At 40.4% G+C, this 17671-nt stretch overlaps 1 protein-coding gene across 4 annotated transcripts in view; it reads right to left on the reverse strand.

Moving 5' to 3' along the window:
* grin2bb (glutamate receptor, ionotropic, N-methyl D-aspartate 2B, genome duplicate b) overlaps window positions 1-17671 on the reverse strand; it is a 308114-nt gene that overhangs the window by 266230 nt on the left and 24213 nt on the right. For all 4 annotated transcript variants that reach the window (XM_061906010.1, XM_061905985.1, XM_061905994.1 and 1 more), the window contains exon 2: window positions 11705-12326. In XM_061906010.1, the coding sequence (XP_061761994.1) occupies window positions 11705-11713 (9 nt within the window). In that variant the 5' untranslated portion in view covers window positions 11714-12326. The remainder of the gene's footprint in view (window positions 1-11704; window positions 12327-17671) is intronic.

Consider the following 17671-nt stretch of genomic DNA (forward strand, 5'->3'; position numbering starts at 1 on the left):
AACATGCTTCACCACACACCGTAGGAGGATACAATAGCTCACCGCTAACAGCCAACTAGGACCCTGAATGTAAACAAACGCCATGGGTGGATCTACACGTGACATCCACTGTAATGATACCAAGTACAATAGCATATCTAGTCGAAGCCACTACATTTACATCTTTATTTTTCATCATCACAAAACCTGTATATTATGCAGAGGTGGGTAGAGTAGCCAGAAATTGTACTCAAGTAAGAGTACAGTTACTTTAGAGATGTATTACTCAAGTAAAAGTAAGGAGTAGTCACCCAAATATTTACTTGAGTAAAAGTAAAATGTTGGGAAAAAACTACTCAAGTACTGAGTAACTGATGAGTAACCTGTTCGTTTAATGATTACGGCAACAAATAATGCACAAAAACATGAAAATAGCAATGAGAAATTTCAGAGCCAGGAATATCTCTTCATCAACTAAAAAAATAATATATATTAAATAATAATAAATTAAAATACAAAATATTAAGGCAAATTGAGCCACAATAACTTAACAGCACGATAGGCTCAGTAGGCATTCATTGATTAATTGAAACTTGTATTAGTGGATTGCACAGTAGAGTACATATTCCATACAATTGACCACTAAATGGTAACACCCCAATAAGTTTTTCAACTTGAATCAATTACTTAATAAATGACCAAGTCGATGTGATCTACCTCATATATACATATTCATACACACACATATCATATATATATATATATACAGTATATATATATATATATATATATATACACACATACACATACACACACACACACATATACATATATATACACATTTATATATACAGTATATAATTTATATTTATTTTGCCGTTTTTGTTCACATGTTAAAGGTGTTTTAATGAATATACATGCATGTTTAACACAGATTCCTATCTTTCAAAAAGTGTCTTTTTTCCTTTACACTTTTGATTGATTGATTGAAAATGTTATTAGTAGATTGCACAGTACAGTACATATTCCCTACAATTGACCACTAAATGGTAACACCCCAATAAGTTTGTCAACACGTTTAAGTCGGAATGTACGTGTGACGGTTATGTGACCGCCTGGCTCTGTTTGATTGGTCCAACGTCACCAGTGATTGCATGTGATTGGTGAAACGCAGGCATGCGTAGAGCCTACTTTGAATGTGTGTCTGAAAAAAATCAAAACAAACAAAGCGTGCATTAACAGATCGATAAAAAAAGTAGCGAGTAGCAAGCTGATTGTAAATAAATGGAGCGGAGTAAAAGTAGCGTTTCTTCTCTATAAATATACTCAAGTAAAAGTAAAAGTATGTTGCATAAAAACTACTCTGAGAAGTACAATTTATCCCAAAAGTTACTCAAGTAGATGTAATGGAGTAAATGTAGCGCGTTACTACCCACCTCTGATATTATGTTAATAAAATCGGGAAATATGTCCCTGGACACATGAGGACTTTGTATATGACCAATGTATGATCCTGTAACTACTTGGTTTTATATCGATACCTAAATTTGTGGTATCATCCAAAACTAGTGTAAAGTATCAAAGAAGAGAAGAATAGATTTGAACAGAAGTGTAGATAGAACATGTTAAAACATAAAACAGCATGACACCTACCCTTTATATCAGTATTTCTCCATCAGTATTGGTTTATTAGTTATTATATTTTATTGTATGATCCTGTAACTACTTGGTATCGGATCGATACCTAAATGTGTGATATCATCCAAAACTAATGTCAAGTATCAAAGAAGAGAAGAATAAGTGATTATTACATTTGAACAGAAGAGTAGATAGAACATGTTGAAACAGAAAATAAGCAGATGTTAACAGTAAGTGAACAAGTGGATCAATAATCAATTTTTTACAGTTTGTCCTTTATAATGTGTACAAAATAGGTGTATAAATGACACAATATGTTACTGCAGACTAATTAGGAGTCTTTGTTTGTTTACTTACTATTAAAAGACAAGGTGTCTAGTATGTTCAACATTTTATTGAAGGACTTAATATATCACAATATGTGTGTATGATAAGTTAGCAATGTTAGTTTGAGTAGTTGTGTAGCTAGCTGAGCCTTCTACAGTTATTGGATTTCAATAATAAACATATGTTTAACTTATAATGAGTTTTTTTGTTGAAATAAAGCCAATAATGACATTTTTTGTGGTCACCTCTATTTAGAATACATTTCGGTACCAGTACTGGTACCAAAATATTGGTTTCGGGACAAACCTAATTAGACTTAGACAAACTTTAATTGTTGAACATAGTAGCTCGGAAGGAAATAAAAACTGAAAACACTCACAAGGGCCTAAAAGAGGACAAAATAATAAATCAAATGTCGACCAACAATGAGAGAGAGAGATTGTACAAAAGCCAAAAGCAGTGAAGTTGTCATGTTGTGTAAATGGTAAATAAAAAGAGAATACAATGATTTGCAAATCCTTTTCAACTTATAATCAATTGAATAGACTGCAAAGACAATATTTTTAACATTTGAACTGGAAAACTTTGTTATTTTTTGCATATATTAGCTCATTTGGAATTTGATGCCTGCAACATATTTAAAAAAAGATGGCACAAGTGGCAAAAAAGAGTGAGGAAGTTGAGGAATGCTCATCAAAGACTTATTTGGAACATCCCACAGGTGAACAGGCTAATTGGGAACAGGTGGGTGCCATGATTGGCTATAAAAGCAGCGTCCAGGAAATTCTCAGTCATTCACAAACAAGGACGGGGCGAGGGTCACCACTTTGTCAACAAATTCCTGAGCAAATTGTTTAAGAACAACATTTCTCAACCAGCTATTGCAAGGAATTTAGGGATTTCACCATCTACGTTCCGTAATATCATCAAAATGTTCAGAGAATCTGGAGAAATCACTGCAGGTAAGCCATTATATTACGCGCCTTGGATCCCTCAGGCGGTACTGCATCAAAAAGAGACGTCAGTGTGTATAGGATATCATCACATGGGCTCAAGAACACTTCAGAAAACCACTGTCAGTAAGTACAGTTGGTCGCTACATCTGTAAGTGCAAGGTAAAACTCTACTATGCGAAGCCAGAGCCATGTATCAACAACACCCAGAAACGCCGCCGGTTTTGCTAGGCCCAGGCTCATCTAAGATGGACTGATGCAAAGTGGAAAAGTGTTAAGACCACATTTCAAATTGCTTTTAGAAACTGTGGCTGTTGTGTCCTCCAGACCAAAGAGGGAAAGAACCATCCAGATCGGGGGTCTGCAACCCGCGGCTCTGGAGCCGCATGCGGCTCTTTCATGCCTCCGCCAAGGCTACAAATAATGGTTACATCATCTATTATATGTCATTTTATTTAGTTACCATATTTCCTTGAATTGCCGCCGGGTATATAGTATGCGCCTGCCTAAAATTACTGCCGGGTCAAACTCGTTTCGCAAAATAATTTGCGCATGCTTAGCATTACCGCCGGATCAGGATTAACGCCGGGTCAAACTCGTTTTGCCAAATAATTAGCATATGCCTAGAATTTCCGCCGGGTCAAACTCGTCACGTCACGAGTGACACTACACCTGTCATCATTTTCAAAATGGAGGAGGCTGATTTCAATAATTTGAAATCGCATAAAGGGAAGAAGATTCAGAGCTATTTAGTAGGATTTAAGGTCCAAGGTATTGAATATTCTAAAAAGAACAGTAAGCAGCTATGTTTTATTAATATACCATAGCTGCGTGTGTCGAATATGAGTCATTAAATGACTCCCGCCTCCTGGTGGTAGAGGGCGCTAGTGATCCTTCTTGTGACAACTCGGCTGCAGAAGAAGTGACAACAAGCAGCAAGAGTGAGCAGCGATCGTTTATTTTTTCCTCTCGCTTGCACTTTTAACATGAAGGATTACATATCCAAAATAAAACTGTTTTCTAAACTGGACTTTCAATCGAAACAGGAGGTAATAAAGGAAGATCTCCATCGAGACAGAGAGACTTTTCAAACTGAAGAAAGATAAGGAAGACTTTTATAAACAAGTTTTCGATGCTTTTGATCAGAAAGAGCTGCGCATGGACTTCATTTATAAGTAAAGAAAGGTAAGACCATAATAACGTTTTTTTTATTAAATGTGCTTTTCATGATGGTATCCTTACATCACACTCAAATGTATAAGTGCAGGCCTAAATTTACCGCATGCCTTTGGTAAGTGCCGGGGTGAGAAGAGGTTTAAAAATAATTAGTGCATGCTTGCCTTTACTGCATGCCTTTGGTCAACGTCGGAGTGAGAAGAGGTTTTAAATTAATTAGCGCCCCGGCGGCAATTCAAGAAAATATGGTAGTTCATTTGAATTGAACAGTCGTTATTTTGGAGAGTTCTGGGATCTTGTCATAGGAAAACAAAACACATTTGAACATATTGTCGACGGAAATGTATGCCACAGCCCTTCTGCGACATCTCTTGCTGCCATGCAATTGAATCGTTTTTAGCGGTCAAGCCCTAGTAATAGAAGCATCAGAAAATAGAAACATTTTATTTACTTACATTTTTATTAATTTGCTGTTTTTATTGATGACTAGGTAGTTGTTTTCAATTTTTGTCAAATAAATGTGCCTTCAGAATATTGGAATGAGTTGATTTTTATTTATTTTTTATTAATAAGGGAAGGAACAGTGGATTTTGTTTATAATGTTCTAAATAATTTGCTTCGTTATATCCAGAAATAATTAAAATAAGTGTTTGATTTCATAAGTCCTACAGCACACGTGTAAGGAAACTAAAAGTGGTGTTATCGTCATTTTAGGAATCTAACAGAGTTCGTGGCTCTAGGTGGGTTTTATGTGGGGGGAAATTAGCTCCAATGGCTCTTTGTATGCTGAAGGTTGCCGACCCCTGATCCAGACTGTTCTAGGGTCAAAGTGTAAAAGGCAGCATGTGTGATGGTATGGGGGTGTGTTAGTGGCCAAGGCATCCAATCCAGTCCACTTTATTTAGGGGACGGCGTGGCGCAGTGGGAGAGTTGCCGTGCGCAACCCGAGGGTCCCTGGTTCAAATCCCACCTAGTACCAACCTCGTCACGTCCGTTGTGTCCTGAGCAAGACACTTCACCCTTGCTCCTGATGGGTGCTGGTTGGCGCCTTGCATGGCAGCTCCCTCCATCAGTGTGTGAATGTGTGTGTGAATGGGTAAATGTGGAAGTAGTGTCAAAGCGCTTTCAGTACCTTGAAGGTAGAAAAGCGCTATACAAGTACAACCCATTTATCATTTATTTATTTGTATAGCACATTTAAACAACAAAAGGTTTCCAAAGTGCTGCACAACAATATTAAAAACAACATTCAAATACTATCCTGAGCTCCACCAATTACTGAATAAAAACAAAAAAATTAAATAAATAATAAATAAATACATATAAAACCAATATAAAAACAATATCAAGTTAAAGCTGCAAGCAGCGATGGACGGGACCGCTTTGGCTGCTGCCCCCACGACCCAAGCCCGGATAAGCGTTAGCTAGCCGGCAGCCATCTTAACAAATATTTCACACGAGGGCGAAGCACAACTAGTTTTAATATTATTCAAATATTGTGTCACTGGCGCGTTTATGCCATTTATAAGATTACATACTGGGAGCGGTAGGAAGAAAAAAAAGAAAAAAAACGTCTAGCTCTCTGTGTGAGCGCACGGCGGCCATCTTAGAAATGTTTTTAAGCGCAGCGGTTCTTTGAAGGCTGATAAAATTCAAAACAGGACCATTCATTGTCTTTACTGTAGCATAAAAAGTGCAGATACGCCACAACAGTCAGGCACCATATGTAAGTACCCAAAATAAAGAATGTCGGACGGTTGTTTTTACGATATGCAGGCAAACGAAAACTTTAAAACATACCCGCTTAGCTACGGCACCTGGCAGCCATCTTGGTATACACGATCACAGCCTCTCCCTCATGAATGTTGGTGCGTGCGCAACAGCAGCAGACGGTAGGGAAAAAAAACGTCTCCCTCACTGTGTCTGCGCATGGTGGCCATCTTTGATGGTTTTCAGCGCAGCTTTTCTTTGAAGGCTGATAAAATCAAAACCTTGGCAGTGGTTAAAACTATTTCAACAACTTTTATTCAGAAGGGTTCAATATTTTTCCTGTGGTAGTTTGAAGCCGAAACGACAAACGGCCTCAGTGGAGATTATGTTTGAAAAAAAGTGAAATTTTTTAGCCAACTTTTGTATTGAAGTGCGAATAGCAAACTTCCTGTTGATTTTAGCCGGGGGATGTGAGTGTATTGTGAGTGTATGAAATATAGGTCAAACTTTGACCTACGTAGTGGTTTTTGTTTCATGTTTCTACGACATTCCTACTGGAAGTTACAGACAATGTTGTCTGTGTTTTCTTCCTAGGGGGCGCTAGAGCGCATTTTTGAGTTTTGGGTTTTGGGTTTTTAGCTAGATCGCAATATTCGCCAGTCCTGATGTGTGTGTCAGATTTGGTGAGTTTTGAAGCTTGTTAAGGGGGTCAAATTACAGCTCAAAGAGGCGGCGGTATAATAAAGAATAATAATAAAACCTTAGAAATTCAATAGGGTCCTCTGTCCCGAAGGGACATTCGGTTCCTAATAAATATGATTTAAACGATTTTAAGGGTGAAACCAATTACAACAGTAAATAGAAATCAAAATTTTAAAACACAGAGGGCAACCGAGGATCATACAACTCACTAGGTGTTAAAAGCCAGAGAATAAAAATGGGTCTTAATACGAGACTTAAAACACTCCACTGTGGGAGCAGTTCGAATATGGAGGGGCAGAGTGTTCCAGAGCTTAGGCCCTGTCTCCCCTCGTTTTAAGTCTGGTCTTGGGCACCACTAGCTGGAGCTGGCTCTCGTACCTCAGAGCGCGCGATTGTAAGTTTGGATGATGTCCGAGATATAATCAATCAATGTTTACTTATATAGCCCTAAATCACTAGTGTCTCAAAGGGCTGCACAAACCACAACACAAACCACTACGACATCCTTGGTAGGCCCACATAAGGGCAAGGAAAACTCACACCCAGTGGGACGTCGGTGACAATGATGACTATGAGAACCTTGGAGAGGAGGAAAGCAATGGATGTCGAGCGGGTCTAACATGATACTGTGAAAGTTTAATCCATAATGGATCCAAAACAGTCGCGAGAGTCCAGTGCAAAGCGGATCCAACACAGCAGCGAGAGTCCCGTTCACAGCGGAGCCAGCAGGAAACCATCCCAAGCGGGGGCGGATCAGCAGCACAGAGATGTCCCCAGCCGATACACAGGCAAGCAGTACATGGCCACCGGATCGGACCGGACCCCCTCCACAAGGGAGAGTGGGACATAGGAGAAAAAGAAAAGAAACGGCAGATCAACTGGTCTAAAAAGGGAGTCTATTTAAAGGCTAGAGTATACAAATGAGTTTTAAGGTGAGACTTAAATGTTTCTACTGAGGTAGCATCTCGAACTTTTACCGGGAGGGCATTCCAGAGTACTGGAGCCCGAAATGAAAACGCCCTATAGCCCGCGGACTTTTTTTGGGCTTTGGGAATCACTAATAAGCCGGAATCCTTTGAACGCAGATTTCTTCTCGGGACATATGGTACAATACAATCGGCAACATAGGATGGAGCTGGACCGTGTAGTATTTTATACGTAAGTAGTAAAACCTTAAAGTCACATCTTAAGTGCACAGGAAGCCAGTGCAGGTGAGCCAGTACAGGTGTAATATGATCAAACTTTCTTGTTCTTGTCAAAAGTCTAGCAGCCGCATTTTGTACCAACTGTAATCTTTTAATGCTAGACATGGGGAGACCCAAGAATAATACGTTACAGTAGTAGAGGCGAGACGTAACAAACACATGGATAATGATCTCAGCGTCTTTAGTGGACAAAATGGAGCGAATTTTTGCGATATTACGGAGATGAAAGAAGGCCGTTTTAGTAACGCTTTTAATGTGTGACTCAAAGGAGAGAGTTGGGTCGAAGATAATACCCAGATTCTTTACCGAGTCGCTTTGTTTAATTGTTTGGTTGTCAAATGTTAGAGGTGTATTATTAAATAGAGGTCGGTGTCTAGCAGGACCGATAATCAGCATTTCCGTTTTTTTGGTGTTGAGTTGCAAAAAGTTAGCGGACATCCATTGTTTAATTTCATTAAGACACGCCTCCAGCTGACTACAGTCCGGCGTGTTGGTCAGCTTTAGGGGCATGTAGAGTTGGGTATCATCAGCATAACAGTGAAAGCTAACACCGTATTTGCGTGTGATGTCACCTAGCGGCAGCATGTAGATGCTGAAGAGTCCAGGGCCAAGGACCGAACCCTGGGGAACTCCACACGTTACCTTAACGTAGTACGAGGTCACATTGTTATGGGAGACGCACTGCATCCTATCAGTAAGATAAGAGTTAAACCAAGACATGGGCTAAGTCTGACATACCAATTCGTGTTTTGATACGTTCCAATAAAAGATTATGATCGACGGTATCGAAAGCAGCGCTAAGATCGAGGAGCAGCAACATAGATGACGCATCAGAATCCATCGTTAGCAATAGATCATTAGTCATTTTTGTGAGGGCTGTCTCCGTGGAGTGATTTGCCCTGAAACCGGATTGAAAGGTTTCACATAGATTGTTAGACGCTAAATGTTCATTTAACTGCTCCGCAACAATTTTTTCGAGGATTTTTGAAATAAAGGGAAGGTGAGACACCGGTCAGTAGTTTACCATGAGGTCAGGATCGAGGTTAGGTCTTTTAAGAAGAGGATGAATAACCGCTTTTTTGAATGCTAGGCGAACAGTGCCTGAGGAAAGTGATAAGTTTATAATATTTAGCACTGATGGACCTAATAATACAAAGAGCTCCTTGATCAGTTTCCCAGGAAGAGGGTCAAGTAAACATGTTGTTTGTTTTATTCCATTTACACGTTGTAACAATTCCTCTAATGTTATTTCCTCAAAACGAGAGAAACTATTTTGGAGGGCAGTACCCGCCGTATATACCATCGTATCAGTGTTAATAGAACCTAGTTGTAGCTGGGACGCATTGTCTTTAATCTCCTTTCTAATGACTTCAATTTTCTTGCTAAAGAATTGCATAAAGTCATCAGCTGAGTGGGTGGAGCTACTGGAAGCGGTCCCCTTGTTGGGTTAGCGATGCTACCGTACTAAACAAAAATTTAGGATCGTTTTTATTACGGTGGATGAGATTTGAGTAATATTTAGCTTTAGCTAAGGTAAGCATGCGTTTATAAGTTATTAAACTATCACTCCATGCTTGATGGTGCACCTCAAGTTTAGTCGTGCGCCATTTGCGTTCCAGCTTTCTACATAATAATTTCTGAGCTCTAGTTTCTTCTGTAAACCACGGGGTACGCTTTTTGGAGCCTTTTTTAACTTTAGCCGTGCTATATTATCAATCTTTTCGCGCAGGGCGTCGTTAAAGTTGTTAGTGAGGTTATCAATAGAGCCCACATATTTTGGGAATGGTGCCATTACTGAGGGCAGTAGGTCAGCAAGAGTTGTCGTTGTGGCCGTATTAATGTTTAGGCTGCTATAGCAGTTATTATTATTATTATTTTGACGAACATGCGTCTGAACCTCGAATTTTATAAGGTAATGATCGGACAATACTTTAGTATATGGGAGTATCGTAACTTTGGAAACGGTGATACCCCTGACAAGCACTAGGTCTATCATATTACCTTTGCGATGCGTGGGTTCATTTAGTATTTGTTTGAGACCACAGCTATCAATTATAGTCTGGAGCGCAACGCACGGTGGGTCCGATGGGGTATTCATATGGATATTAAAGTCCCCCATTATGATTATATTATCGGCGAATGTCACTAGATCAGCAACGAACTCTGAGAATTCATTGATAAAGTCCGAATAGGGCCCTGGGGGGTGGTAGATAACAGCCAGGTGTAGAGGCAGCGGTGTGACAGACCTCATAGTAAGCACCTCAAACGATTTATATTTATTATTTATGTTAGGACTAAGGTTAAAGTTTTCGTTGTATATTAGTGCGACCCCCCCACCCCTTTTAAGAGGACGGGCAATACATGTGTAAAGTTAGGAGGACATGCCTCATTTAGCGCAAAAAAGTCGTTTGGTTTAAGCCAGGTTTCGCTGAGACCGATGACGTTAAGATTGTTGTCTCTGATAATATCATTAACTAACAACGTTTTGGGAGACAATGATCTTATGTTTAAAAAACCTATATTTTAGGTAATGGGCTGTTTTAGGGAATTTTTGATCAAATTATCCGTGATAGCAATATTAATAATGTTGTGTTTATTATGCCCAGTGCATTTAGTATAATTACGACCATATCTAGGAATTGATACAACGGGAATTTTCCGATTGTTTGTTTGTTGCTTTGATAAACTGAACGCATCATAGTTTGCCACCTCAGTAGAACACATGTCCAACTCTGAAACAATCAAAGCAGAAAAAACTTGTTCTAATTTAACTGACTCCTTACCCAGACCAGTAGTCTCGCATCTTCCATTTAAATCCGGCTTCAGGATGGAGGGAAGTGGTGTTCTGTGGGGATTAGCCTTCTGCTTTGTTTTTAGCCCCGCTCGGCATCCGCGTTTCCGATCACACCGCTGGCGTCTGCTCCGTAGACAGCCCCCGCTGCTACTATACTCCCCTGCTTCACAGGCCGCTGGATGTAGCACGCGTCTATCAGTCCAAAACGGTCCGATATGTCCACATCCAGAAGTGTCTGGCGGTCGTACGTGATCACGGAGTGACCACGATGTGAGCCAGCCATAAGGTTTGCAGAATTGTCCGGTATTTCTGCCAAACGTTCCATATTTAGCAAGAGCTCCTCGATGTCGCAGCCCTTCCGGGCGCCACCATTGCCAAAATAATGAGGTGCCAGTCCATGTGCAGTTTTAAAAAAAAAGAGCAACGTTTTAAAATCAATTCTAAAAGGAACGGAGCCAGTGCAAACTCTCAAGGATTGGGGTTATTTGCTGGCGTTTCCTGGCCCCTGCCAAACGTTGTGCTGCCGCGTTCTGGACAAACTGCAACCGAGAGAGACCTTTTTGGCTAATGCCAGCATAAAGTTCATTTGCGGTAGTCCAGACCACTCCAAATAAAAGCGTGCACGACTTGTTCAAAAAGGTTAAAAAGCATGTGTAACTTACACTTCTGTGAAGGCACCATTAATGCTGAAAGGTACATACAGCTTTTGGAGCAATCCAAACAACGTTATCATGGATGCCCCTGCTTATTCCAGCAAGACCATGCCAGGCTACGTGTTACAAGAGAGTGGCTCCGTAGTAAAAGAGTGCGGGTACTAGACTGGCCTGCCTATAGCCCAGACATTGAAAATATGTGAAGGCTAAAATATGAGGCGGGAGACTGTTGACCAACTTAAGCTGTAGATCAACCAAGAACGGGAAATAATTCCACTTCAAAAATGTGTCTCCTCAGTTCCCAAACCTTTACTGAGGTTTGTTAAAAGGAAAGGCCATGTAACACACTGGTAAAAATGCATTTTTTGCAATGTGTAGCTGCCATTACATTCTGAATTCTTGATTTGCAAAAAAAAAAGAACATGAAATATCTTGTCTTTGCAGTCTATTCAATTGAATATAAGTTGAAATGGATTAGCAAATCATTGTATTCTCTTTTTATTTACCATTTACACAAGGTGACAACTTGACGGGTATAGGAGTGTGTATTTAACAACCGCAGCCTACCTTGAACATCGCCAGCCCGGATCTCCTCTCTGCTCTTCACAGCTGGCATGATGGAGTGAGCGGCTGGGACTGGACTCCTCCTCTCATAGCCTCGGGTGAAGGGCGGGCGGGCACAGGAAGTCACTCGCAGGAAGGACGGCAGGGTGAGGCGACAAAAGGGGGGTGAGGGGGTCCCCGGCAGAGGAATCGCCGGTTGGTTGTATCAGTTTGAGGACGCGGTTCGCGTTTGTGTCAATGTGACACAAAATAAATAAAAGGTGTTGCTCTAAAAGGTGAACCAGAAGAGAGTCAAAAGTGTCGGGTAAGAGGAAGAGAGCATCATGAACAACGTTGCTTCATTGGCTTCTTCTCCGCTCCAACACTCTGCCAGCTCTCCTCCCAGAAGTCTGTGCAGTTGCCGTGGAGATGAGAAGATGAGAACCAGTCTGCACTTCTATATATACATATACATACATATATATGGATCTATATATATATGTATATATATATATACACACACTCTTCTTCTTCTTCCCTCCTTCTCTCTTCCTTTTTGGACGTTCTCTTCGCCTGCAGAAGTCCGTTGCTAACCAGCCATCTTCAGTTCTTGTCCAACTCCAGGCTGGATGGTCTCTTCTTCAGTCTGGGGGAGGAAGAAGAGACAAGTTCAATGTTTTTAATCGCAGACTTCAGACACAACTTGGTTGACATGCTCTGTTGTCATTGGGTTCCAACCTCCAAAGTCCGGCCTGCCATTCAGACTTTGGGTACAGTTGAACTGGATATCACACTTCATGAGTTATTGTTCTGATTGTACAAGCGTTTGTCATATACTTAATTTGTTCGGATCTGCTTCAACTGGGCTAGATCTGACCACTCTAAGTCGATAGATTGGTCCAGTTGGACTAAATTGGTTGGACAGATCTAGTTTTACTGGACTAGATCGGACCAATTGATCTTTGTACAAGAGCTGACCAATCTAAGTTGATCGATTGGTCCATTAGGACTAAATCGATTAATCGAAACTGGTTCAACTGAACGAGAATGGACGAATTAATTTTTGGACTAGATCTGACCAATTTGAGTCAATCGATTGGTATAGTTGGACAAGATCTGACTAATATAAATTGATCGATTGGTCCAGTTGGACTAAATCTGACTAATATAAGTCGATCGATTGGTCCAGTTGGAGTAGATCTGACTAATATAAGTCGATCGATTGGTCCAGTTGGAGTAGATCTGACCAATCTGAGTGAATAACTCAATCGATTAGTCCAGTTGGACTAGATCTGACTAATCTAAATCGATCGATTGGTCCAGTTGGACTAGATCTGACTAATCTAGTCAGTGGCCTAGTGGTTAGAGTGTCCACCCTGAGATGGGTAGGTCGTGGGTTCAAATCCCGACTGAGTCATACCAAAGACTATAAAAATGGGACCCATTACCTCCCTGCTTGGCAATCAGCATCAAGGGTTGGAATTGGGGGTTAAATCACCAAAAATGATTCCCGGGCGCGGCCATTGTAGCTGCTCACTGCTCCCCTATCCTCCCAGGAGGTGAAGAAGGGTGATCGGTCAAATGTAGAGAACAAATTTCACCACACCTAGTGTGTGTGTGTGTGACAATCATTGGTACTTTAACTTTTAACTTAACTAAGTCAATCAATTGGTCCATTTGGACGAGGTCAATTGGTCACATCTAGTTCAACTGGACCAGATCAGACCAACTGATCGTTGTACTAGGGCTGACCCATCTAAGTCTCGTCGATATATTTGTCCATTTGGACTAGCTTGATTGGTCAGATCTAGCAATTGACTGTTGGACTAGATCTGACTAATCTCAGTCGATAAGTCGACCGATTGGTCAGATCTAGTTTAACTGCACTAGATCTGACCATTCTATGTAAACAGTTTGATCGATTGGTCCATATTTTCTGGACTGGATCGAACCAATTGATTGTTGTACTCAAGCTGGCCAATCTAAGTCAATAAGACGATCGATTGGTCCAGTTGGACAAAATTGATTGGACAGGTTGAGTTTTACAAAATTAGATCGGACCAATTGATCGTTGGACTAGATCTGACCAATATAAGTCGATCGAATGGTCCACTTGGACGAGACTGATTGGTCAGGCCTAGTTCAACTGGACTAAATCAGACCAAATGATCGTTGTACTAGAGCTGTCTTGTCCATTGATTTGTCCATTTCGACTAGATCAATTGGTCAGATCTAGTTAAACTGTACTAGATTAGACCAATCTAAGTCGGTGAGTCGATCGATTGGTCCATTTGGACTAAATCGATTAGTCAAGTCTAGTTCAAGTGAATGAGATCAGACGAATCAATTGTTGAAGTAGATCTGACCAATCTAAGTCGATCGATTTGTCCATTTGGATTATATTGATTAATCAAGTCTAGTTCAACTGAACGAGATCGGACAAATCAGATTTTGGACTAGATCTGACCAATTGAAGTCGGTCGATTTTGGCATTTGCACTAGATCGATTGATCAAGTGTAGTTCAACTGGACTAGATCAGACCAACTGATGGGACGTCATGGGACGGCGTGGCGCAGTGGGAGCGTGGCCGTGCGCGACCCGAGGGTCCCTGTTTCAATCCCCACCTAGTACCAACCTCGTCACGTCCATTGTGTCCTGAGCAAGACACTTCACCCTTGCTCCTGATGGGTGCTGGTTACCGCCTTGCATGGCAGCTCCCTCCATCAGTGTGTGAATGTGTGTGTGAATGGGTAAATGTGGAAGTAGTGTCAAAGCGCTTTGAGTACCTTGAAGGTAGAAAAGCGCTATACAAGTACAACCCATTTATTTATTTATTTATTTTTGAATGAGAGCTGACAAATCAATCGAAGTCTTGTCAATTGTTTGGTCCAGTTGGACTAGATTGATTGGTCGGATCTAGTAATTGATGGTTGTTCTAGATCTGACTGATCTGACTAGTCGATAAGTTGATCGATTGGTCTATTTGGACTGGATTGATTGTTCATATCGAGTTCAACTGGACTAGAAATGACCAATCTGAGTGAATAACTCCATCGATTGGTCCAGTTGGACTAGATCTGACTGATCTAAGTCGATTAATTGGTCAGATCTAGTTGAACTAGACTAGATCCCACCAATCTGAGTGAATAACTCCATTGATTGGTCCAGTTGGACTAGATCTGACTAATATAAGTCAATCGATTGGTCCAGTTGGACTAGATCCATACTTGCCAACCTTGAGACCTCAAATTTCGGGAGGTGGAGCGAGGGCCGTGGTTGGGGGCGTGGTTAAGAGTCAAATATTTAATATATATATATATTAAATATACATATACATATATATATATATATATATATATATATATATATATATATATATATATATATGTATATATATATAAAATACTTGACTTTCAGTGAATTCTAGCTATCCATCCATCCATTCATTTCTTCCGCTTATTCCCTTTTGGGGTCGCGGGGGGCGCTGGCGCCTATCTCAGCTACAATCGGGCGGAAGGCAGGGCTATATATCTATAAATAAAAGAAATACTTGAATTTCAGTGTTCATTTTTTTTTACACATATACACACACACATTACACTCATCTACTCATTGTTGGGTTAAGGGTTGAAATGTCTATCTTTGTTCTATTCTCTGTCACTATTTTTCTAACCACAGTTAGTCTCTCTAGCAGAGAAGAAGTCTAGCAAAACTCCTAGCCATTATGAATAACACCTCCCACCCACCACACCCGGACCTTGCGGAGAGAATGAGCACGTTCAGTGGAAGGCTCAGACTCCCAAAATGTAACACAGAACGACACAGGACGTCCTTCATACCGACAGCCATCAGACTGTATAATGCATATGTTCCTTGACTGCACTTAAATGTAGAATATATGTAGAATATATTTATATTAATCATATATTATATATTATACATATATTATATTATTTATTATTATCATTGTTTATTGTGAGCAAACTGTGGTGCTGAATTAAATAAAGTACATTCTATTCTACATTCGATTTTATTTTATGTACAATAGATGGAGGTATTGTCCTGTTTAAGAGTGTCACAAGTTCACAACATTGGAGCTTACGGCAGACGAACTGCTTTACGGCAGACGAAAATCTGACTGCTGTTGTGTGTTATTACCGGGCTGGGAGGACTTCAATGAAACTGCCTAACAACAAACCCACATAAGAAACCAAGAACTCGCCCTCGATTATTCTACAGCTATAATGTCATTGGGCAGACACGCTCTTTATACTGTGGGAATGCGGACGTGAAAACAGACTGTTGACACGTCACTCAGGTCCGCTTGGAGCTGGAGGGGGCGTGGCCTCCAGCTCCGCCTGAATTTCGGGAGATTTTCTGGAGAAAATTTTCCCGGGAGGTTTTCGGGAGAGGCGCTGAATTTCGTTAGTTTCCCGGAAAATCCGGGAGGGTTGGCAAGTATGACTAGATCTGACTAATCAAAGTCAATAATTTGATCGATTGGTCCATTTGGACTGATTTGATTGTTCAGATCTAGTTCAACCGGACTAGATCTGACCAATATGAGTGAATAAATCCATCGATTGGTCCAGTTGGACTAGATCTGACAAATCTAAATCGATCGATTGGTTCAGTTGGACTTGATCTGTTTAATCTAAGTGAATCATTTGATCAATTGGTCAATTTGGACTGGTTCGATTGTTCAGATCTAGTTCAACTGGACTAGATTTGACCAATCCGAGCGAATAACTCTATCGATTGGCCCAGTTGGACTAGATCTGACTAATTTAACTCAATCGATTGGTCCAGTTGGACTAGATCTGACCAATCTAAGTCAATCAATTGGTCCATTTGGACTGGATGGATTGGTCATATCTAGTTCAACAGGACTAATTAGAGGTAGTCTGAGTAGAGATTATGTCATGTGTACTCATTACTATGTTAGTTGGTGAGCAGAGATGATGTCATGTGTGAGGATGTGATGTACTTTGTTTGCTTTGTTATTTGTGCAAGATCCTCCACCTTCGCTTCAATCCAAGCAGGTTAATCTCCCAATGAGCTCATAACTTCTCATGTTGCCACCCTTTTCGATGAAGTCTTAATAGTTTTCCTCTCCCACCTCCATCCTTCACAGGAGGTGAAGCCCACAGGCGCTGCTGCCCTTTTATTTAAAGACTCCACGCAATTTCACTTCAGCGCTCACAAAGCTTAATCATTCCAAGTGTTTTGACTCTCTCTAAATCCACTTGGAGCTTTAACGAGCGTGCAGCGTGTCAACAGGAAAAACAGTTAAATGTTTCCCTCAAATAATAGAAATGAACAACACTTTTTAAGCGTCGCACTTCTAGAAACCTTCAAATGGCAAATATTTGCACCCAAATATGACACTGAAAAAGTCCTCCAAAAGAAGAACAGCACTTTTTTTGGGAGTTTTGTCTATCATTCACAATCCTTGTGTACGACAAGAAAACATTTTTCTTTGTCTAATGCATTCCAAGTCGTAAATAAACTCTAGCAAGAGTCAGCTAACATCACTGTGTCTATTGCTCCCATAAAATCCACAAAAAAAAATTGCCAACAATACTCCATGTACACGTCATGACCTAAATATAAACAAGTTTTAGTCATTGTTATTATAAGTGCTGACGCAGACCAACTACTTTTAGCAAGCTTACTAGCTTATGCTGCTGTATTGACATATTGAGCTGCTGCATCGCCTCTAAATTAGTGAAAGTTCATCCTAGATGATAAATCGTGTCTCTCACCTGGATAGTAGAAGGTTGTGGACATAAACCCACAAATTGGTCAACTTTGACATCCAATTTAGAAAGCCAGGAATTCTGGGTAATCTGGAATATTGTTTTAAAGCTCACCATTCCCGATCGAGTTGAATGTTTTGATACGAGAACGGTTCCGACTGGATGAAAACTGTGGGCTGTGGAGCGCGACAAACTTTTGCAGCGGAAAAATAACAATACTAATAATAGTAA

The sequence above is a fragment of the Nerophis ophidion genome, linkage group LG01 (genome assembly GCF_033978795.1).
Source record: "Nerophis ophidion isolate RoL-2023_Sa linkage group LG01, RoL_Noph_v1.0, whole genome shotgun sequence".
NCBI lineage: Eukaryota > Metazoa > Chordata > Actinopteri > Syngnathiformes > Syngnathidae > Nerophis > Nerophis ophidion.